The 25,443-nt window shown below is 35.8% G+C and overlaps 1 protein-coding gene across 1 annotated transcript in view; it reads right to left on the bottom strand.

Annotated features, from left to right (window-relative positions):
• Positions 1–25,443, bottom strand: part of ecd (ecdysoneless cell cycle regulator) — a 50,568-nt gene that overhangs the window by 20,127 nt on the left and 4,998 nt on the right. Inside the window, exons 3-9 of the mRNA XM_081751278.1 lie at positions 21,252–21,339; positions 19,153–19,316; positions 15,696–15,837; positions 13,772–13,951; positions 13,331–13,453; positions 12,613–12,799; positions 1,879–2,050 (exon numbers count right to left, since the gene is read on the bottom strand). Of these exons, the coding sequence (XP_081607404.1) occupies positions 1,879–2,050; positions 12,613–12,799; positions 13,331–13,453; positions 13,772–13,951; positions 15,696–15,837; positions 19,153–19,316; positions 21,252–21,339 (1,056 nt within the window). The remainder of the gene's footprint in view (positions 1–1,878; positions 2,051–12,612; positions 12,800–13,330; positions 13,454–13,771; positions 13,952–15,695; positions 15,838–19,152; positions 19,317–21,251; positions 21,340–25,443) is intronic.

The following is a 25,443-nucleotide window of genomic DNA, read 5'->3' as shown; positions in this document are numbered from 1 at the left end:
CCGGCCCCACACGGCAAATGTCACGCGTGAAGTTCTTGAATCTTTTCAGTGGGAGTTGTTTCCTCATCCGCCGTACAGTCCCGACCTGGCACCGAGCGACTTCCACCTATTCCCAGCAATGAAGAAGTGGCTGGCTATGCAGCGTTTTGATGACGACGAACAGCTGCAAGAAGAGGTAACGAAGTGGTTGAAGTCGCAGGCGGCCGAATTTTTCGACGAAGGAATTTCCAAGCTCGTACATCGCTACGATAAATGCCTTAATTTGAATGGTGACTATGTCGAAAAGTAGTATTTGTGTGTGGCTTTCATCTGTATATAATAAAATTTGTTTCCTATACTTTGTTGATTTTTTATTCCAAAACGTAATCTACTTTCTGGATAGCCCTCGTATATATATATATATATATATATATATATATATATATATATATATATATATATATATATATATATATATTTATTTCATTTTCCGCCGTAAGAACTTAGCGTTCATGGCTTCGTCAACAGATACAGTTACTATTACAATTAATAATACTATATAATAATAATATATATATATATACTACAAAAGCAACTTTTTTTTACAAGTTTATAAATGTTTATTTTGTGATTTTTTGTAGTTGTTGTTATTGTTATGTAATTGCAATCGAAGAAAAATTGTAAATATTGTTTCGTTTCAATGTTTACTATTGATAACATACATCGAAAATGCCGTACTTTGTGTGTGTGTGTGATGGGGGGGTCATGCAGACCCCACAAGAGGCATTTAGTGAAATAAGTATCTTTGGTATCTATCCATGTATAAATGAGTTTGAGCCAAAGTGGACTCAAATAATTCGTATCTTTATTCACTTTTCTTATTGATATGCAGATTAAGTCGGTGTATTTCTTTTTTTTTTTTTTTTGGCCCAATAAAAGTCGCTGTTAACTAACTTGAACTAAATTAGTTTTTCTGTACTCCGTAGTACTTTGAAATTGTTCATATGTAATTCTGTGTAATGGTTTCACTTGTGCAACTGTTTATCTTTTTGTCCTGAAATGACTCTTGACAATTATATTAAGAAGCATGTAAAGATCAGTACAACGTATTTTTTTATCAGGATTCCTTCGTGAGTCGGCAGACGTATCGCATTTGTGGCCAATTAGTCCTGGTTCTGAGTTCAAATGGAGGACAATTTCTCTCGGATGTAAATCGAGAAGCGGTTTTTATTCCGCTTTAAGCTTATGTGACCCCTTCCAGCATAACCCGGTTGTTGCATAATAACATCAAGGTGAAACAAACTTATTTCTGTCCATATATGATATGAATATATAGAGCAAATCATTTAAACCATAAAAACCTGGTTTAAACCAAAAAAAACCTGGTTTAAACCAAAAAACCCGGTTTTTTTGTTTTTTAAATAAAAACCATGGTTTTTGCCAACCCTGTCATAGGATTTCATCTGCTATTTTCAATACACAATGCTCTTTACTATAGGGCTGATATCTTACACAATGAATTCAGAAATATAAACAAACGTAACAGTAACTTAACGACATTGAAGTGGTAACATTTTCTCTGTAAGTTGGAAGAAAAGAAGAAAGACTATGTTAAGGACCAACGTAGTTACAAATAAACTTCAAATTGTTGGTGTGCATTTAGAGTTACCAACGCCCATTTTCAATATCGAAGCTATAGCTCCATATGCTCAAATATTTATTATCAAAAAAGTTCTGCGAAATCCTTACAACCATTATTAATGTTTGTTTTAACAACAGCACTCTTTTCATTGTTGCTTACAACGTAGGCACAAACTTTGGGTATTATAAATATTAGCAATAACCAATCACACTTTATCAGTTTGAAATTAAAAAAAGTGTCTAACACTATCAACTTACTTTGGAAATTCAGCTCCTTCAAAAGTAGAAACTTGGTCTAAAAATTTCTTAAGACTTTTAGGTATTTCAGGGGGATTGGGTACTGCATCTCCTTTTTCTCTATTCATACTGCCGTATTTACTCTCTAACATGGCATCTATTTCATCAGGATTTACAGTCATCCATGAGTCATCTAAAACAAAATGTTGCTGATATACACTCGAAAAGAAAAAAATAAGCGAGACATACTTCAAATTTATTCGACTAACACAAACTAAACATCAAAGAAGATAAAAAAAACTTCGGTTCATATATTTTACTTTTCTTTTCAGACACAATATGAAATATTTCCATTTTCACATTTACATTATTATAATAACAATAATTGAAACATATGAATTTAATATGACAGTTGAATATGATCAATATTTTTGAAAATTGTTATTTTATATATTTTCAAAATTAAGATACGAGTTTTATCAACTCCTGTTCTGGACTTAAGGGCATAGAGTAACTTTTAACTATTATTAACTACAGTTCATAGGGCCGCGTTGGCTCAGTGGTAGAGCTTTCACCTCTGGTGCATGGGGTCCTGGGTTCGATCCCAGCTCGTGCAGAGTTAACTTTATGATGGACAAACACAGTGTGCGTGGATTTTTTCTGAGTTCTCCCGTTTCCTCCCACTTTCTTCATTCCACCATTTCATTCATTTCTCATCATCACCGTCTCCTTTAGCTTAGCCGGCACAATCGTGGGACGTGAAACTTAAAGATTTCATTTCATTTCATTTAACTACAGTTCACCTCCCAGTTCAGGTTTAAAAATCTAATACTTATAAGTAGCAGGGTGGAAAAAAATTATGATTTTTTTTAAAAATCATTTTTGTTGTTTTTTTTTATTTAAATCGATTTTTTTGATTTAAATCAAATCTTTCTTCTCGTATAATACAAATCGCGAACTGAAGAAAAAGCATTAGGAATTAGTATTAAATGCTAATTATGCCATTTAAATGAAAGTATTGGGGTTGAATTTTGAATGATCCCCAATCGTTAACTTATATCAATCCCAAACAATGTTTCTTAACTCTTTTAAATTATGGCTCTTTTTAAAGGTGAATTATAGACTTTCAGTCAAGCAACTACAACATCATCCCTATTTATCCTAGGATCATGGTACATACATTACTTTCTTTAGAATAGAACAGCTTTTGAAACGGTAACATTCATATTTCCCTATCATGTCCCTGAAGCGGGAAATTTTGAGAGTAATCGGCATTTTTTTTTTTTTTACTTTTTTTAAAATGTTGATCCCTTTGGATTCCCCTATGTTAACGCACAGATCTCAAAATCAACTGGGAAATACTAAGGGTGTACTAAACGTGTGTACAAAATTTCAAGCTTCTATCTTGAGTAGTAAGAGTGAGGAAACTATTTAACAATGAGCTAAGAACATTTCCACAATGCCCCAGATGTAATATAAAAATTTCCTCAGACATACCTATTTATCCTAGGATCATGATTTGTACATTATTCTCTTCAGAATAAAACAAATTTTCAAACGGTATCCTTTAAATGTCTCCATCATGTATCTGGGGCGGGTAAATCACGAAAAAAGTAATTTTATGTTAAAAATATCTTTTTTTTAAAAAAAAATACCTCTGTGGACCCTCTCCCTGTTTTAAGCCAGAGATCTGAAAACAAATCTGAAAAATACTGAGGGGTGCACTGAGTAAATGTGCAAAATTTCAATCTTGCAGGTGCAAAAGTAAGCCCGCGATAAAATAATATTCCCCAAATACCCCAGATTCCCGTATAAAACAGGATCTCAGGTAACAGTTTCCTGAGACATCCCTATTTATCGTAGGAGCATAGTACGTGTATCATTTTCTTCAGAATAGAACAGCCTATCAAACGGTACCATTTATATGTCTCCATCTGAGGCGGGAAAATCACGAAAAAAGCTATTTGTTATAAATATTCTTTTTAAAAAATATTTTTGCCCCTCTGGACCCCACTGTTTCAACGCAGAGATCTGAAAACATCTGAAAATTATTAAGGGGTGCACTGAGCGAGTGTGCAAAATTTCAGACTTCTGAATGCAAAATGTAACCCGCCAAAAAATAATAATAATACGCATAACAAAAAATCTCTCTTTAAATTTGACGTCATCACACACTATGCCTCAACGCAGAAAGGCGTGAAAGCATATGTAACGTGTTCTAAAATGCCTCCAGTCTTGAAGAAAACGAAGAAAAAAGCCTTATTGGTACTTTTTTAATCGAATAATGAAGATTCTACCCTATCACCTAAAAATAGGTGATATAATTTGAAAGGTTAAGCATTAAGGAGAAAGTACAGCAACGTTTATCAAAATGACACTTTTTTTTTCACAAAAGTTACTGATATTTGGCAGGGGCCTATTTTTAAGAAGTCAGAATTAGCTTGCGGCATGAAATACATAAATTTCGCCTAAAGTTATAAAATTAACACAAAAAAAATGGAGAGGGGATAGGACTTCTCTAAATACGCCATATTATCTGGGAACAAACAAACAGACACGCACAAAAAAGAATTTTAGTCTTAAATGTCGATGGTGATTTCCCCGTTGGAATAGTTAACGATTTTAAAACCCAAACCCAATGTTACAAAAAGAAGAAAGCAGGATTGCTCCGTTGCCTGTTCACAACGGGATTTTCCCTAATCATCCTCTGCATGACACTTGTTTTCATACTATACTGTACATTTGAGTCTCATTGTATTATGATTATTAACTTTCATAATAAAAATAACAGAACAGAAACGGTATTTTACTTATTTTCACTTTAAATTAATTTATTTCGGAATTCGATTTCAATCAACGATTTTTATTTAATAAATCAAGTGATTTAAATCAATCCACCCTGATAAGTAGCTTCCAGATTTCAAGATTAAAGCGTTTTTTTTTATTATTATTATTATTATTATTATACACATGCGCGTGGACGTTTTAGAAAATAAAATTAAATCAGTATATTGTTACTAGCAATATTAAAATATCTTTAAAAATATCCATGATACATTTACTTTTTCTTAGTTTCCATCTTGTCATACACGATTATACAGATAAATAAAATTTTTGAGGTAGTACTTCAACTGTTTTGCTATTCAGAAAATAGAGGAAGTATTTTGGTATACCATGGTGGTCTACTTGGAATCTGTTAACAGCAACTGCATTCATTGTTAGGCATAGTGTACATATGCTGTTTTCGGGAAGGTGCTTTCAAAAACAGCATAGTTACACTTGGGATGTAAATTAATGGTTTTAGAGCAACTTCTGTCACTTCATTTGCTCTGTTTTACCTTCCATCATATTGCACAATGATAGATGAACACTTACATGAAGAAAATAAGGCTTTTAATACTTTATAGCATGTCCGTTATTCCTTAACACTAGTTTTATTCGTTTAAGCATGGAACGAGCTAAGTCTGCTAATACTCTGAAGTAATTTCAGTAACCCACATATTCTTCATTTTCTGCACTAGGTCGTTGTACGATGTTGGAGACCTCTCAGCCACACTTTCTTCTTCATGATATACCATGCGTTTTCAATGGTATTTAAGTCTGGGGGACTTCCGGGCCATGATTCAAGCAGTGTGTAGTCGCGAGACGCAATCCATGACTTGACAGTCTTTGTACCATGCAGGGGGTTCCATCTTGCTGGAAGTATGCACATCCATGAATATCCATAAAAGATAGGATTTTCTCTTGAAGTATCTTGAGATAAACAGACCCATTTATGTTAGTATTCTTGGGCATAATCCAGAGTCCTCTACGTCCCCTGGCTGAAATTGATTCCCAAACCATCACCTTTTCTGCTTGTTTTACAGTTGGAATAACATAACGGGAATCATATCAATTGTTGTGTGGTCGCCTGACATGTTTATGATAATTGAAGAATTGCGTGAAAGTTGTTTAATCGGAAAACATCACTGACTCCCACTGCTCCACTGTCCAGTTCTTGTAACGATTGCACAATGCAATACGATCCTTGACATTTTTCGGTGATAACTTTGGTTTCTTAGCAGGAATGTATAATTTCAAGTCTGTATTAAACAAACGTCGTCTGATTGTTCTACAACTAGGTTTTCTGACGTCTTTGGAAGGCTTGCTTGTATTTTGATTGAAGAACTTCGTGGAGATTGCTGACATAATCGAATAATGGCGTTGTCTGTTCGAACTGATGTAAAACGAGGTCTATCTACTCGATGCCGTAACTTATAAGAACCAGTTTCCTTTACTCTCTTCAATGTTTTAGTGACAGTACTGGGTGCAATCTTCAATTTGGCTGCAATTTCGCGACTTGACTGGCCTTCTTCGTGTAGTATGCAGACCTGAGCTCGTTTCTGGGCTCAACTCTTTGCCTCTTTTAGATGTGGACATCGTGTAACTATTTATCTGGGGGGAAAAATCGTGACAATGAAATACAATTAAAAGAAGCCCAATTACTTAATTTAAAAGTACATTTCTATTTAAGTCATGTAAAATCTTACATTTAACTTTCAGTAATGTCAACACTATTGTTAAGTACAGTACAGTACTTTATTATTAGCTTGACACACATTATAACAAGCTTTCGTTTATCAACAAGCAGCCAAGTGCTCTGTTCAAAACCCATCAACAGCAAATAAAAACTACGCATTTCCAATTATTAAAATCAATAATTACTTCAAATGCCAGTATTCATAAAACATCGACGTATGCAACCAGTTTGAAGCGTGCAGCAGTTCAATACAGAAAAGTGTATACAAGAATCAAAGAAAGCACAATTATGTGTTAGAAACATGTTACAATTGTTACTGCGATATGATGGAAGGTAAAACAGAGCAAACGAAGTGTAAGAAGTAGTTCTAAAACCATTAATTTACATCCCAAGTGTAAATATGCTGTCTTCGGGAAGATGCTTCCAAACTTCTTGCCACGACTATATTATATGCTTAAGTTTACACTTCCCATAACGATTCAGAAACAGTTTAATTAACCAAGGATGAAAAGGAAATTCTCACTTCTTGTTCTACATTGTCAGCTAACCAAAAAAGTTAATGCGTTTTTCAACGTGCCAACTTACACTGCCAATAACTCCGTATGGAAAGAAGCACAATGTGTATGGATACCGTGACGTAAAAAGGGTACAAATTGTTGATTGTTATATATGCTGATTATAAATAGTTGTTAAGCTGTCCATGTAATATTGTTCTTGGTATGACAATGTCATCACAAATAGTAGTTTACTACAAATGAAAGCTCTGTAAGTAAGTTGAAGTATCTATGTACTTATAATATATGTACATGAGTTGACCCAGTATGATCAAATATAATTGATATAAAGCTATAAGGAATAAAAATGAGAATATTTATACCCCGTCATCAAAAGTATCCGAACGCCCATCCGGAATTTCAGTCGAAACTTTTTCACAGGCCCATTTCTTGTAATGTCCAACTCTTTGCATTCGTGATAGGCTTTACCCTCGCATGCATTCTTCTGGTCAGGTGGCGAAAGATATCCTGAGGAATGACAGTCCATTATTCGCGGAGAGCTGCAATAAGGGTAGGTACAAATTTGGATCTTTGTGATCTGGTGCCAAGTTGGAATTAAAAAAAAAAAAAAATCACATTAAATTTTCAACTGGGTTCAAGTGAGAACTCTGAGCAGGCCAATCTAAAAATGAAATATCTTTGAGTTTTACGTCCCACGGTTATGCCGGCTAGGCTAAAGAAGACGGTAATGATGAGAAATGAATGAAATGGCGAAATGAAGAAAGTGGAAGAAAACGAGAGAACCCCGAGGAAACCCACGCACACCGTGTTTGTCCACCACAAAATTCACTTGGCGCGAGCTGGGATCGAACCAGGGACCCCAAGTACCAGAGGTGAACGCTCTACCACTGAGACACCGCGGCCCCGCAGGCCAATCTAGTACATTGTTATTGTGAAACCACTCTTCCACAGATTATGCACTATCAGCGGGTGCTCTGTCATGTTTATACACACAATGTTCATTCCTGAACTGGTCTTCGATGGTAGGCAGTTAGAATGTCCTTGTTATCCTCTACCGTTAAATTGTTATGTAGAATAACAAGAAGCTTCCTGCATGAAACAGGACTATAATACCCCATCTCCAAATTTCATTGTAGGCTAGCAGAGGCCATTCATGGACACTGTCCAATCTCACACTCTTCTACCAGAACAGCCTTTAAAAATCTTTTCACAGTTTTCTGATCCTATGGTGTCGCTTCACGTGAGAAAGTGCCTAGCATTTGTCGAATAGTGTGGCTTATGAACAGCTGATAAGCCATGGAAACCAAGGTTCCATACATACCTCACGCCAAACGGTCATGGAGCTAAGAGCAGATCCTAATACACTGTGTAATTCCGCGGTGACAGTGGCGATAAACGAGTGACCTGGATATGTTGAACAGGGTAGAAACCTTCCACACCGACTTATTTGACCCGTGGCACTCAAACTTGTTGGAAGTCTATGAGTTCGCTGGACGGTGCATTCCATTCTCCTGGACTATCTTGTTACGACTGCAGATGCTACCGTACACGGTAAGTGACGTCACCGGGGAGTATCCGGATTCTATTGATGGCATAGTGTATATTAGTTTGAAATGCTTTTTGTAAAAACAGTTCTAAGAAGTTTCGTTTTGTGGAATTACACCTAATAATAACATACTTCTTAATTTCTGTAGTATTATTCCAGGTTTAAGTAAGTTTTAAGATAACCGATTTTTGTGGTGTTTACCACATCTTCGGGTGTAGAGGAACAACTTCTTGGGCTGGCGAATTATTGCCCTTCTACTTCCTTATTTTCTAAAATTAATGTTATCCGACAACAGTGTATCTGTAGTAGTCAAAAAATCTCATAACATAAAAGTGGGAAAAACTATTATACAGACATCCGTGTTTCATAAGAACAAGTTGGGAACTAGCGTCTATAGCGGATCGAAACATACGTAGGGAATTAGGAAAGAACGCAATATATATAAGAACAACATTTTAATAGGAGTAAAAGTCTTTGAAAGACAAACGTCCTGTAGGCTAACCACTAACCACCAAAGATGATACACTAAAAGCGAGACTCATATGGATTCAAGTCAGTCTTCTTAGGAACTTGCAAGTGAGTGATGGCACTATCCGGCTGCATTTACATTGCATTGGTAATGTGTGGAAGCTGTCCCAATGGGTGCTTCATGAACAGACAATAAACAAAGAACTTCAGCATCTCTACATATGTTACTCACTACTATCCCATCACAATATAGACTCTGCTGTGTATAATTTTAACATGCAGTAAGAAATGGATGTTCTACACAAATTCCAAGCGAATAAGAGAACGGTGCCAGGGAAAACGGCACCACACATATTGAAGAACAACTATTCCTAAATAAGTTATTGTTGCGTGCTTAAGAGGTGTCGGACTGCTCCCGATGGTCAACCGTCAATGTATAGATGTGTACTATACCAGCTATAGTTGATTGTGAATATACTCTTGCAAAGTCAGTCTTCATCTCTCAGCAGAAGAAGCAGTCTCTATCTTCATGACAATTCTTCTCTCATAAGGTATGAATGCCCAGAAAAAATCACATGAAGAACAGACTATTCAGAAACAGGGATGATCTGGTGAACGAGACGTTTGCTATTTTCACCTACAAAAATATTTCACTCTATCGCAAGGATATTGAAATGCTTCTCTCATTGGTACTTGTAACATACCTTGTTTGTTACAGACAAGTTATTAGGCTCAATGTGAATATTAGATTATAATACTCATACTATTATCGTAATTTTATAATAGGGCAATTTAAAGTATCCTTAGGTTTATTATTCTTTCGCAAACATTGCGTTGAAATGCAGATTTTGTTGTGTTTGGACGGTGGTTCTCTTAGTAAACTGCTCTTGAGTTTGTTTTGTCAATGTTCTTCTTCTTCTTCTTTTGAGTCGTCCATAGTAGGAGAATAGACAGGCATAGGAGCGTTACGGAATGAGGCCAGTCTTTAATGTTGATTTATAGTGTGAAATCAAGGTGCAGTATTCTTTCTTTTCTATATATTTTGTTCATTAATGTCTATATTTTATGCGAATTATCTTTAGTTCATTTAATAAAGCTGTGATAAAAATTTCACCAAAATTTCCAACAGAGGGAATGAGAGAGAAGTGAAGCGGTGAAACGACTGTCTTTATATATACTGTGCACTTTTCCCCAAGCTGGACAAGATTGACGTCGTGTGTTTCTTCCTTTGTTAGAAGAAATTTTATTTTGTGATGGAATGAGAGTGAGTTTGTCGTTTTATTCTATATAATAAGACGCTCCAAGGATTAAAGTTATAGAGAGAACGTTATCCTCCCTAAGTTCTGGATGGAAGGGAGATAATTCTAACATATGGAAAGTGGAAGTTGATCACGCACGTGGTGATTATTGTGTAAGCTGAACAATGCCGCAGAATTAATTATTTCTTCTTCTTGTAGCAGCACTTCAGGTAACGTGACTAACTTTAAGTCTATCTACAATGACTGTTCTGCATGGGAGCATTGAAGTAAAGTGAACTTAATCTTGCTTTATTGGAAATCTTGGATGGTAAAATTAGAACTACTAAAGGTCAACGGATATATATTTAGTTCAGTTAAATTACTCTGAAACAAGATTATACTAAACGAAACTATTCTTTCTTCGTGTTAGCTACAGTGGGTTATCATAGTTAAAATAAAATCTGCAGTTGTTTATTAGAGTTGAGATAACGAAAGCACTGGTGTTCTTAAGAAGTACAACTTAATATTTCTCAATACTAAAGTGTATAGCTTACGAGTATACCTTATACACGACACGATGTCCGAGTAAAGAGTTCCTATGGGAGAAACCACCTCCCAAAGGGGCCTAGCCTGTGCGCGGCCCCGAATAGTCTTAGCCAGTCCTCTCACCACGTAGTACACCCATTGTGTTAATCTCTCTCTCTCTCTCTCTCTCTCTCTCTCTCTACGGTGAAGTTCATCAAGTGTTGGGTTAATTGTATTATAAGTGCACTTGAATATTTTCTATTAGAGCTATAGTTTGAGTAAATTTGAGTATAATAAAATATATATATCGACGGTAGTTATCAGTGCTTCTTGCTATATGTGTTTAAAGTTCAAATGATTTCATTGGTAAGGTTGCCATTTTACGAAGATTGTTTGAATAGCATCTATAGTTCTCCAAAATTTGTCTACCTTCGGGTTATCATATGTTACAGTAATGAGTTGAACGTTGTTCCTCTGCTTAGATTGCTGGTGTTTCTAGCTACGTGCTGTTGAATTGCTGTCTGTTCAGTAACTGTCTGTCTATAAGAATATACGTATATCCCGTCCATTTGTCCGATGTTTGTCTAGTTAATATATACACAAAGTCTCATCCAACTGTCCTCTACGAAGTGTGATATATATATATTATCTTGTCCATTATCTACCTAATCCAGATTGTCTCGTTATTGTCTATTATTATTGTCCGCCTAACTTGTCCGCCCGGAAGAGAACATTACTACTATTATTATTAAACGTATAAGTCACATGTTGCTGTGTCGGCCCAATGGATGTTCGGCTGTACATATTATTATTTAAGTTGCTACGGCACATTGAGGGATGCGAAATGTGTGAACAGGAGTTCGATTATGCTGAAGTGGTAAATAAGACGTCAGGTGTACTATATTTGACTTCGTATAATTCTTATGACATTATAATTGGTAGTAAAGTGCGCCCATGATTGGAGCTGCCGAACGGGGATGTCTGTAAATATTACCTCCGTTCCTTTATTGATTGCATTTCGGCACCTGAACTGAACCGGAAGCGGTAACACTTCTTACAGCTGACGCTCGCTCAGGCGAGAATCACTCTGTTCTGTTATTATGCCGTGCCTATTATGAGTGATGTGAATTTCTTAAACTTCATTTAGCTTTCTGTGACTGTAATATGATTGTTTCTCTGGTGTGGCGATGTGTCAGGTAATGGTTGCTAACATTTATGGTACAATTTACGTCGACTATTGGTTTATGGACAGTTCTGCTAGAAAAAAAAAAGTGAACAATAAAATCGGATAATGGTTGATATTGTAAACAAATTGACTATGAGATTGACAGACAGAATTCTAAATGTATTTCCTTGAAGTCTTTTTTTTCTTTCACTATGTTATGAGACTATAATGAATATACAGGCACCTTATGCTAACTGTAGTAGTGTGGTTAACTACCACAACCGTCAAAGTTGAAGTATTGTTAATAAATCATATCTGGAAATGATTTTTTTTTTGAAGCACTTAATATAACCAAGGTAAATATTAATATATATATATATACATGTTTAAGTTGAGCTTTATTAAAGAAGTTGAGTGAAGCTATTACTCTCTCTTCTAATCTGCACCACCGGAGGTAAGTTCCTGGTTCTTTAACTTTTTGTTTCCGTTTCCGTTTTATTTTTCCGTTGCGCGTTGAGTCCCTTCTCGGTTCCTTTCGAGGTTGCTAGGACTTCGAATCAGGGATCAAGAAGGCGAGTTCAAGGGAGGAGGTCGTTACGTATTGGAAAGAATCAGAACTTCCCTTGAACTAGGCTTTAGATTGTAGCAGTAGTTACATACTTAGTTGCAATTAGTAAACCCACTCGGGATCATCAAAGTAAGCTAGTTTTATTTCTACCTTCCTTTGGTTAGCTGATACGAAAATTGTATCACATATACTGTAGTTTAAATAATCTTACCATCAGCTGGTGGTAGATTCTCTGCTTCCTTTTGTATTTCAGTTAAGTCAACATCAGAATTTTGCATGAGAGATAAAATTTCGTTTCCAATGGAAAGTTCACATTCTTGAGTGGTGAAATGTTCTTCGTAGTAACTTCTAGCTTTATCCAATAATTCTGTATACTCTTTAGATCCTTTTAACAGATCCTAATCAAAAAAAGAAGACAGAAATTTAAAATGCACATCACTTATTTCCTATGTTGTAATATATGTTTCTACTCTTTTATCACATTAAAAATTATCTAAAAGCCTGACTCAGTTCTGTTAGATTGTTTTTTTTTCTGGTACGACTCTACATAACATACAACCTGTGAATTAAACCTAAATTTTGTATAGTTGCAATTATACCAAGTATCAAGACCTTAAATATTAAATTTTAGAAACAAAATTATCTGGGACTTTTATTGAAACCAAGCCATCTCAATACTTGTTTACTGTCACCAAGATAAACTAAACTTTAAAAATAAATATATAAATAAATAACGAACCCATTCACATTGAAATGAATATGCTAACATTATTTCAGTTCACATAGTGTCAATAGGTTCTTTAATTCTAACACAGGTATAATTAATATTGATAACATCCTATGGTGTTTATAAAATAAATAAAAAAAAAAAAAAATCACTATTTTAGTTACAGTGACTAACATGTGACTTCTTATAGTTTGAAGCTCACCTTAAAATAACCCACAGAATGAAGATTTGACACATACTGATTCCAACCTGATTCCGATACACTCCCTGAAGTGTAATCTGATTTTTGTTTGCACTGGGATACTAAAATTTCAAATCCACAAGCCTATATAAAAAAGAACACTATATTAAGTAGTGCGATCATTAAAGCAGTATACAATTATCATTATTATTATGATTAGTGCAAATATCAAAATCACTATGTAAGTCGGAAAAGGGGCAATGCAATGAAGTAAGCAAAAAAAAGTACTTAAAAATGGTCACCAATATTCAGGAACAAAAACCATTCAGATATTCGTCTCATGTGACTGAAGGAAAATCAGGAAAAGTTTCAGGATAGCAAGCATTGTAATTCCTCATAAAAATTATCACGACAAACATAAAAAAGAAGAAAAAAATAGCTACTAAAATCTTATTCGCTTACCAACTTTGCTCCTAGATCGTATGATTTAAAATCTTTACTGTTTGGAGCTGGCATATTCCATCCTGTTCTTTTGTCTGGGACATACTTCTGATGAGATAACATTGCATACAGAAATTTCGTAAACACTACATTGGCCATTACTCTGGTTTCTGGTGGAAAATATTTCATCATTCGACAAGCCTGAAAAGTACACATTAAAACACAAATCATTACTTCTATGCACAAGATAAGTATCTTACGTAGAAATAAGGTCATATCGCATGTAGTTTTACTTTTTTTTAATTATTTAAATATGCGCACTTCGCTATTGTGCATTATAGATTTCTCGTTATTTGTTTCAGGTAAAATCCCACTGTATTGGAATATATTCTGATAAAAATAAATATCATAATCCTTACTCTAATATTACCTTTCATCAATCAGATTTTTGAAAGAGATGACTCAAAATCACTGTTTGGACCTTCAAGTACGTTCACGAAATTCAACGAAATAATGTATAAGGAGCTCCACCGTCGCTAGATGGTAGCATTTTGCCTCTGGAACAGAAGGCCCTGATTCGATCCCTCATAAGAGTGCATGCGATTGGTTCCGACCCTACATTAAATTATAGGTCCAAATCTCAGTTTCGGTGCTTAAAGGTATTTCAAATTATATATATTCCTTTGAGATTCTCCTCAGGAGACGCGAATTGCACTATGTGCCACAACATCGCAAATAAATAAATAAATAAATAAATAAATAAATAAAAGATTTACCAATCCATCAAATAGTTATATCGATTCTTCTCAAGGGGCATGGTGGCTCACTGGTAGAGCGCTTACCTCTGGTGCGTGACGTCCCTGGTTCGATTCCTGACCAAATAAGTTTTTGATGGACAATATTGTGTCCGTGGGTTTTCTCGGAGTACTCCTGTTTTCTCCTACATTCTCATTTCACCAATTCTTCTATCATCAATCACTTGTCCTAATCACCCATTTTCCTAGCCTAAAGGACACAATCGTGGGACCCTAAACTGAAAGATTTTATTTCAATAACAAGATTCTTTCCAGATGACAACTACAATTGATAGATGTTGACACCAAACCCACTTATTAGCTTAACAATCTATGTAACTGTTTGATGGATTCGTAAAGCAATGCTGATGGTTCCAAGTTAATCTAGAGCGTTCTCACGTAGTGAAATATTTGACTCCTCATAGCGGCTAAAGGAGGCTCCGAAGGGTATACTGTTATATAGGATTTTCGCTTTATTTTGACCTGCAGAATAGGGCTCTGTTGTCCGTGAGCGCCATTTTTAGAACATATGATATACATATATAAACATAAACGCAACAGTTATTTTCATTTATCTGCTTATTGTTCTTCATTTATCTGCTTATTAGAAGTGTTCTAAATATGTCACCTAAAAGCACTGAATAGAATATTTCCTCCTCCTTCTTTGTTTTCTTTTCCGCCATTTTCTTTGTGTATATGATATTTAATTCATAACAATTGTAGTATGAATATCTGCCGTAAATAAATATGGAAGATAAGAGTAAGTGTATTGAGAACTTTCTCTAAAAACTATTTCTGTTGCTTTTGCAAGTTTTCTATTGGTGTTTTTATTACATTAAGTCCTCAATACACTTGCTCTTATCTTCCATATTTATTTACGGCAGATATTCATACTACAATTGTTATGAATTAAATATCATATACACAAAGAAAATGGCGGAAAAGAAAACAAAGAAGGAGGAGGAAATATTCTATTCAGTGCTCCCTTCAGGTGACATATTTAAAACACTTCTAATGTGAGCCTGTTCTCAATTATGACATAAATTTGTACGATTTATGTTATCCTGAACTTTGTAAATATAAACAACAGAAGATTTATACAACCAGCTTTCTAAAAGTAGTAAACAAAATGTCTTGCAAGCAATACTTACTTTCATATCTATAGGGTCTCTCTCACAAAATGCCTCAACAGCTGGTGCTATTAGGCCAGGTCTTTGCTTTAGTAATGCTGCCACAGCAATGGGTACGTACGCATGGGTATTTTGAAGACATTCATGGATTTTTTCGGGATACCTGAAAATAGATATTAACACCACAATAGTTTAATTAATAGATATATACAGACATTCAAAAATTACAGATAATTTTCTAAATATCATATATGACAATGTTATGGCGTCCAGACTGCATTTTATGCACAAAATTTTTTTCTTGTCGTTTATAGAACATAGCACGTGAATGGAAGATAAGACAACATACAGCACAAAAGGGAGGCACCGAACATAGCGACTTCCACGGAAGTATCTCAGCCAAGCAGAGCCAGCGTTACATTCTTGCGAATCTACACATTTTTCTCGCCACACTTATTCGCGTGCTAGTGGACTTCCAGGAAACATGCCAGGAACTACCATTACTACACCAGGTCGGCTTCATCTGTCTTCAAGCTGTGAATTGTGCTGTGGAAACCAATCCTGGTAGCAAGATGTCTGCAACTGCTGCAGAGTTAGAGGTGTGCACCAGAACTGCGGTGAATTATCCGAACAGATTGAGCTTCTGTGGGAAGGCAACTCTGCGAAAACAACTTCTGCGTAGAGAAAATATTTAACGCAGAACTATATGTAAGAACATAATTGACAGACCCCTCATATTTCGCCGCACTGTCACTTTCTCCTATAAGCTCTAATTCCCAGTTTTCAGACATTGGAAGGATACAGATGTAGCGTTGCTCAACCAAGAAGTTAGCCAGCCAACTGGGAATGAATGTATGGAAGGTATATGAAGGGCGGGTTGTTCGAAGCTCACTTAATATGACAGAACTATCACTGCCCAAAGTAATTTCTAACCCTGAATGAGGCATACTACTAATATTTTCTAGTTGCCTAACGTTCAAGGCTGCCTGCTTGTTCATTGAGCATGGGACATTATGTCAAAATGAACGAAACCTTTCATGAGTAAAACAGAATCCAGAAACTGCCGTGGTCAAGCTAACGCTCGGACATGAATCCCACAGAATGGAAGTGGATCACATTGGATAGGAATATACTTCGGATGCGACATAAGCCTAAAAATAAGGTACACCCTTAGCCCACAATTGCGGAACTCACCTACACAATACGGAAGCTACAAAATATTTGCTTAACCACAACTGTACAGCTTTTACCATTCTAGAAGAAAATACCCATTGTCACATATCTCTACATTAATAGAACAAAATTCGCACTTTGTTCTCTAAATATAAAACATAAAATAAAAGTACAAAGGTGAGTCAAAAGTTGTGAAATATTTCGGTCACTTACTTTCTTTATGCGCCAAGCTACAACGAAAGCTGCCTAGCACTCAAAATAGAGACTTCGTGTTTGAAGTCACCTTCCAGGCAGTTCTTTCAACACACGCCGATACCAGTTGTTGGAGCATCGCAAGCAAGAGAAGTGAGCTATGGACTAAAGAAGTAACAATCAGAGGGTGCAAGAACCGAATTATATGCTAAATTCAATTCTCTTAGGTCCTGAAGTTTAAGAGATATGATGTTTCGCGTTGTCGTGGTGTGAAAGGGCTCGTTTTCTTATTGCCAATGTATAATATTTTGGCACACAATGGCATTCGACACGAACTCTAGTGAATTATCCCTCATAATTCCACCAGACGCACAGCCTCAATTTGTGTTCGGTGACAGGTTTTGGCAGCTGGCCTTGTTTACCCACTGCTTATACTAGTCAGGATTTTGAGAAATATCCACTTTTTATCGCACATTACTTTTCTAGAAACTCAAATCACGCGAGTTTTTCAGGACTTTCGTGCATATATACACTTGCCTCTGTATTTGAGCTGGGGTCAGTTCATGAGGTGAATATTAAGGACCCCATCACTTTTCACACAACGAATATTTTGTGTTGTTTCTGTGGCGTCCACATGAACTCATCAAGCAAAAGTTCCCGGATCAGACTTTGTTGCATCTTCATGTTTGCGGTTGTCAAATCACAAATGGAAGGGAACAGAACACAACTTTTCAAGGCACAAACTACCATTATCCATACCCGTGGTAGAGAGCACCTTCGATGGCTTAAACTGCTTCGGTCATGTGACATACATCCTATAAATAATGTAAGTAAACCAATATTGCAAAATTTACGGCTCATATTGTATATTTTATACAACAGCACAAAAGTATTTTTACATAAGATTGTTATTACTTCCTTTGCTAAAGAGAAGTTCTCAATTTTTTAATACTCGTAATATTATTATTATTTTCTTTGCTAAGACAATTTTTGAATCCATTATATTTTTAGTGACAATTAACATATGTATCATCAGGATTACACATCATAAAGTAACATTTATTTAAATTACTTAAACATCTAGAATAGTGACTCTCGACGGGTCTGCCGCTAGATTCGGCGTGTGTGCCACGGAATTTTCGAGGCAATGTAACAAAGTAAAAAATAAATAAATAAGTAAGTAAATAAATAAATAAATAAATAAATAAATAATCCATCATCAATTTGAAAAAGGAAAACGAAAAATGTTTCAAAGGCCTAAAAATATGTTTCATAAATATGATTCAAGAATGGACACTGCCCCAAAGTATGTTTCATAGATATGATTCAAACACTAGTAATTAATATGAAATTTAATTTTGTCGTCTTTTACACGTACGGTAAAGTGACGTGAGTACACTCAACAAGGGAGAATGTGCTGTGACCAAAAAGGTCGAAAACTCCACAAGATAGTAGTGGCAGCCGAATTTTCTTGTTTACTGTAGTATGAAACGAATTCCAATACTTTTAAACAGTATAATTAATATCTAGTTCCAATATTAACTGAAAATCAAAGGGAAAAGAAAAGAATTTTAAGGCCACAGTACACCTTTCCTTAAGATGGACATTACTCGATCACGTAATAGAGCCTGACATTAAAGTCGCAGAATTTTATACGAATACATTACTTTACAATATTTGGGATTACACAGAAAAGCATGGTTGCTAATAACTGAAATGATTATAATGCTTCGTTAGAACGAAGAAATCTCACTACAGGCTCACATAAAACGAAATACTATAACATACCTACATTGTTTTGTTTAATACTTATAATCCCCAATAGGAATCGAACTCATGCCCTTGTAAATAAAAAGAACGCGCTTTAGCCACTTGTCCATGGGTCGGCTTCAAGTTGAAATATTGAGCGACAACCATAACTTTATCACACCAATCAAGTGAGGAGAAACTACTCATATTTTATACCAGGCATTTTGACTTTGTTCAATAGTTGGTTTACAAGTTTTAGTAAATAATTGCAAGTCTCACATAACCGAAATCTCCATGCAAATAACGTTCGGATAGATAAATGGAAGTTATAAAATGAAATTTACAAAAGTTAAGTCCTGCATACCCTTCTATCCTCTTCTTTATTGCTTCTTGAATTTTATCATTTGCTTTCGTAAAGTGAGGGTTCCTCTTAAGTTCACCTAAAGCTGTCATCACAGATATCTTCGACTGATTGGCACTACCCTGACTACTCTGAACTAAATGCACATTTCCATCGTAAATGAATACCTGAAATATATTAGTATATACAAGCAATAAATTGTGTATCTAAAAAATGTACAATTTAAGAAGGAAGGTCAAGAATATGAAAAGGAATTTTTAACTATATCACAATTATTATTTTGTCACAATAAAGGAAGTTATAACGCTAACACTAAAATTCCTACCTGACAAGTGTGCAAAAATCACTATTGTCCACATTAGAAACCTTCTATTTCGTTTCTACACATGGAATATTACAAAGGAATCAGACAAGGTAGGAGTGGATAAAGGAAAATATTGATAAAAACTGTGTACAACCACTCACTGGCTTTAAGAAGTTTTCAATATTTCAGCTGCTCCTGCCTTGCGTGTTTCCTTTGACAACATTTCATGTGTACGAACAAAATATTAATTTTGTAATGTTACAAGAAAGATTTTTGTATCTTATCAGGAAAGATTTTCAACACTATTACAAATGATTTCCTCGCGCAGCAGCTATCAATTTATTACAGTACTTAATTTCCCTTTAAAAAAAAAAAAAAAAAAAAAAAAAGGCAAGCTAGAACGTAAGCAGACACATACATCGCTTCCACTTAGCAGAACGTTTTCAAAGATCATTTTCTATAAACGAATCATTGCAGTTCTGTAATATAGCAGTCCCTCTACTGTGAAGTATCACAGCCATATCACATTTCTAGAGCAAAAACCGTGTCCAATTACTCACCTTCTACTGAATATTTTATCACTCACTTGCAATTACCATCCATCTACTTTACAATATAACTGTAAGTGAACAAAAACATATAGTATTTATTGCTTTTGTAAATATTTCAATTTATTTATTTATTTTTCTTTTAGTTCCAGTATATGTTGGAATAATTCTGATACTCTTTTATTCTTGAACTCTCTTTCCTTTTTCTTCACGAACATGGCTAGTTTCGTATTTATATGAGACAGAGTATACTTTTTATATCTATTTTTTGAACCCTTTACCGTGAATAGGTTTGCCTTCATTTTTTAAAACAAACATTGTCAGCATATTTACAGCTGCAGATGTTTGACTATAACTAGCACATTTCATATTCGTCTGTATTTCTATCTTGGTTAGGTAAAGTGATTCGTTTATGCTTTATTCTTTGTCCATTTTTTCAAATACAATTATGTTCAGGCGTAACTAGTTTATGTCGAAACTCCTATTCTACAAACGAATTTCCGCCCGACAAATGGAATTATATAATTAGTTACACATTAAAAAAAAAAAATCATTTTTTAACGTTGTCACTTCTTGTTTTTTACGCTAAAGGATACAACAATATAAATGACAATTACTTATGTCGAAATAAAGTATAACGTAAAGAAAACAGTAGTTCCCTCCCTCCCCCCTCAAAAAAAAAAATAAATAAATAAATAACAACTTATACACACGCTAGAAAGTCCACATGATACGACCTGAGTTTGAACATACGCACATACAAGAGGTGAGGGATCTAAGTGATTATAGTGCATATTTAGAGTTCAACATCCTGTCATAACAAGCTATATGAGACAAGATCTACAATTTTAACATGGGATCTGAGTTACACAGACTCCCACTAGAGGATCAAGTGGGGCCTCCTTAATAAGAAACTAATATTCTTGTTGCATTTTTAGATATTACTTTTTCACTCTATCAGACATCTACATTTTACACAATAAGCTATAGTTGTTGTGGAAAATGCACTCAAACGAGGGTCAGAACTTTCGAGTGGGCTCATACACACTTATATCTCACACATAGAATCAACCATGGATCTTTCTTATAATATTATGTACTCTTAATAATATGCAAAATATTGTCCATTTAAGCGCCACTTTAGAATCTTACGTATGGGTTAATTTAATTTCGTTCAGTAGTTGAGATAAATGTACGTTCAAATATGAATTACGTATTCAGACGAAAGAAAGAAAGAAACAGAGACTTACCCTGTTCTCGCAAGTATCCGGATTGGCCCACTTAGGTAAGTAATCAGCAGCTTCTATCAATAAAAATTCCCCATCTGAATCTACAACCCTGCAAGAAAATAATAATTTTGGAGAGAAAACAAAATACTTTAAATAAAAAATAATAATAAAAAACCCATCAAAACCAATTGAGCATAGCTTGAATACGCTTAGAAAGAAATTAATTTTTGTCGAACTTCTAAACGGAGCTTTAACATATTCTGTTCAACCAATATTTTTCTAATGCTTTTTAAGTATCTAAAAGTGTTCAATAGCATTGTAATGACAAAAATATGGATGCTGAATTGGAGGAAACTCAAACCCGATCTCCTGCTTCCGACGGTTGCTCTAACACAGCGTTTCTCAAACTTTTTTCAAGAGGGGATTACTTTCATTAGTCAGAATATTCTACGGACCAACCTACTCCCCATCGCAAGCAAATGTATAATTATTTCTTTCTTTTTATATTTTGAGCATATTCCTAAAATTAATACATTTTTAAAATCGTATTAATTAAAATTCCGTTACTTCTATATTAGTATTAACAAAAGAAAATATGTATTAGTTTTTAATAGTTGATGGCTGTACAGAATATTCTATAATAATACATCTACATACGCTATTAGAACTATTAGGGTAACCAAGAAAGTTCTGTCGCTTTTTGACCCACTACCATCGAACATCGATGTCCCCTAAGACGTACCTGGAAGATCAAAAATAGTCCCCATCAGCATCGACGACTTTCTGCCAACGTTCTGGAAGGCCATGGATTCCATCGCAGTAGAACTTGGTAAGCCGTGAAGCGAAGAAGGTAGTATCAAGTGCATTTTGCACCTCTACTAGGGATATGAACTGGCGTCCTCTAAGGTGATTGTCCAAGGAATGGAACAGGCGATAATCGGACGGTGCAATGTCCAGGGAGTATAGCAGATGCAATAGTGTTTCTCTTCTAAGGCGTAGAATGGTGTCCCGGGTCATCCTAGTCACGTAGGGCTTAGCGTTGTCCTGTAACAGGAGGACCCCATTGCGATTCAGAAGTGCTGGCTCCAGACTTTTGAGTTTTTCTTGACACGGCTTGGCTCAACTGCTGACGATACACAGTTGCATTGCTGCTCTGACCAGATGGTAGTAGTTCCCGATGCACGGTGCCGCGAGAAGTCCACTAAACACACAAGAAGACTTTCTTCTGATGCAGTGCTGGTTTCGGTTGTTTTGAAACCGGCTCATAGGATGCCAACCAATGATAATGGTGCCGTGGAACTTTGTTCAGAAATAGCTCCTTTCTCACACGAGACAGCAAAGAAACACGGGTGTCTGCTCGTGTTGCCTTCTGGTCCAGAGTCAAATCCTGTGGGACCCATCGACCTAACTTGTAGTGCTTCCTAAGTTGATAGAGGTGCTGCCGAATGGTTTCTACACTCACACTGAATTGTAGTCCCAGTTCCTCACATGTCTGGCCACTGTTCGCGTCAATTGCAGCCTGAAGATCTTCATTTTGTACGTGATGAGTCTTCAAGTACTTCGTCACCGTCCTTATACTTGTTAAACTACCGCTGCACTATCCACGTAGTCACGACACCGTCACTAAAGGCCTGGCATATCTTCCGCCCCGCTGCAGCGGCGTTTGTCCCCAGTTTGAACTCGTACAGCATACATGCCCTTATGACGCTCTGTGGAGGTTCCATGTTCAATCTGTCCTGACGCAAGTTCACGGTGTAACTGAACTGCCACAACCAGTTAGTATATTAGATATACCCACACCAACAACTGACCTTCGCCTTATCTCCATTCGCATTCAACTCACAGTGTGAGGCCCAATTGAATACAGTCCTCCACAAAAAGGAACAGAACTCTCTTGGTTACCTTTATAATATATTATTTACTTTATTCAATTGTACAATCTATTATTTGTATAATACCGTATATATAACTATTCCAAATTCCCTACTATAATGTATATGATGCAATTCACTTGAAATTAATTTGTCTGTTTTGCTTGGACTAATGTTTAATCTAAGAGGATCAAAAGTGTATACCTTAAGGACTACTTGAAGTCCAAACGCTGTTCTAACAAACTGAGCTACCAGGAATAAGGCCATCTTTTTAGAGAGATTTTCCTCTTACTTCCGCTTTTCATTTCCAACTTTAAGAAACTTCGCGAAGCTTCCCCGACCTTTCTAAATTTTAAAACTGAAGAGAATTCAAGAACATAAAGAAATAGCAATAAAAAACAACAAAAATTACGAAAATAAGCATGGTAGTATTTGCAAAACGATATCATTTACACTAGTAACTGTTTCTGGACTTTTTGTTATAGGCCAGAAATCTCATGCGCAGTTTATGACGCCACAACTGACAGGCACTCAGAGTGCCCCAATTTCGTCTTCCCATTAATTTGCCCGAACGTAATTGCAATCGATAGCTTCCGATGAGTAGAATACGACTGTGAAGGAACCAGAGTGGTCAGATGCACCGTTCCTGAGATATCACGTTCCCTAAAGTGTGGGATGCCACAAGATAGCACCAGCATCGAGGTTGGGATCGACGTGGCACTTCTTTAGTTTATGAAACTCAATCATAAATATCTTCATCACCGGAAGCATTTTCAATGCGAAGAGAAACGTTGGACTATCGATGACAGAGTATTGATGACATAGTTGTGACCGTAAGAGAAGTACCAAATAATGGTGGCCATGTTTGAACAACATCCTACTGTACATGCTCCAGACTCGCAACGATGAGCTTAATCAACGAGTTCAATACGATACGGAGTTATATCTGTGACCACTAGAACGTGATAGCTTCACACTTTATACAAATACCCTCGAGGCGTTAAGAGGAGATCTCGTAGCTGCTCCTCGATACTAGCGCCATCTCAGGGCATCCCACACTTTGGAACGATATAACGCAGGAACGGTGCATCTGACCACTCTGATTCCTTCAGAGTCGTGTACTATACATCGACGCTATCGCTTGCACTCAAGTTCGAGCCAATTCATGGGGAGATGGAATTGGGGCTAAAGGCTAATGCTTTGTTGGCCGCACTCTTTCTGCACTAAGCACAAGATTTTGGGAACAACTATTAGTTCGTGTAATAGCATTTTGCAGATACTACCTGGCTCACTTTCTAAGTTTTTGATGTTCTTCATGGCCTTAAGTTAATCATTAACATTCAAAAAAGTGGCGGGGAGACGTATTTAATACATTGAGCAATCTTAGATATCCTTCCACCAACTAACAACTCACCCACAATTTGACCTCCTTGAAACACAGAGAGGTGTCTCATTACCACCGTCTTTATCTCCTTCAACATAGCTTCCCGTCTCACCTTGTATGACGTACTACAAATGATCATGCAACATATCACTAACAACGACAGGACGCTGCATACTCATCCTAAGTTTTATCACCTTACATGCTGCAAACTACAGGCTTCTACTATTTTGATAAACATTTGTACATCTAGTATTGGCGTTGTCTGATTTTTCAGAGAAAAAGTAGCAGTGCCGCGTGTACACCATGTGAGGAGTTTGGTTTGGTCGATATTTTCTCAATTATTATTGAAATCGGAAATAGAAGTATATTTCTATCACTTCCACCTTTAGTATGAATACTAGAATGGAGACAGAATGTATTTTTGGAAAGTTAAATTGACTGCAGAAAGTCGCTTCCCGCTATCTATTGCCATTTTTACTTTACGGATATGAACATTAAAAAACCGATAGTTGTTGATTTCTGCTACTTCCGGTTCTAGCAGAAAAATTAAAAGTGGAGACGGTACACTAAAGTGGATATATAATATACTTTTGGAACGCTTAATTGATTGCAGAAAACTGCTTTTCGCTACATCTGACCGTTTTTACTTTATAGCGATCAACGTTAAAACCTGAAGTAGTTGATTTCTTCGGGTGATTCACAAAGTAAGTCTTAAGATTTTTCGTCTCCCAGAAGGGCAGACACACGGGCAGAGTAAATATATAAAGAAGTTCTGGTAAACCAAACTCCTTAAAAAGGAAAATTTTTAAAGAAGTGATATTCATATAACGGTTTCACACAGTAAAACGTACCGAAGAAAGTAAGATCTGGCAATCCTTATTATGTATGTGTGTTGCATTGTTGAACAATTCCATTAAGACTGAACATATAATTTCCAACACACAACAAACGGAAGTAA

The sequence above is a fragment of the Thermobia domestica genome, chromosome 3, assembly GCF_964235325.1.
Source record: "Thermobia domestica chromosome 3, izTheDome1.hap1.1, whole genome shotgun sequence".
Lineage (NCBI taxonomy): Eukaryota > Metazoa > Arthropoda > Insecta > Zygentoma > Lepismatidae > Thermobia > Thermobia domestica.
Note: the sequence above shows the minus strand (reverse complement) of the source record. Positions and strands in the feature narration are given on the sequence as shown.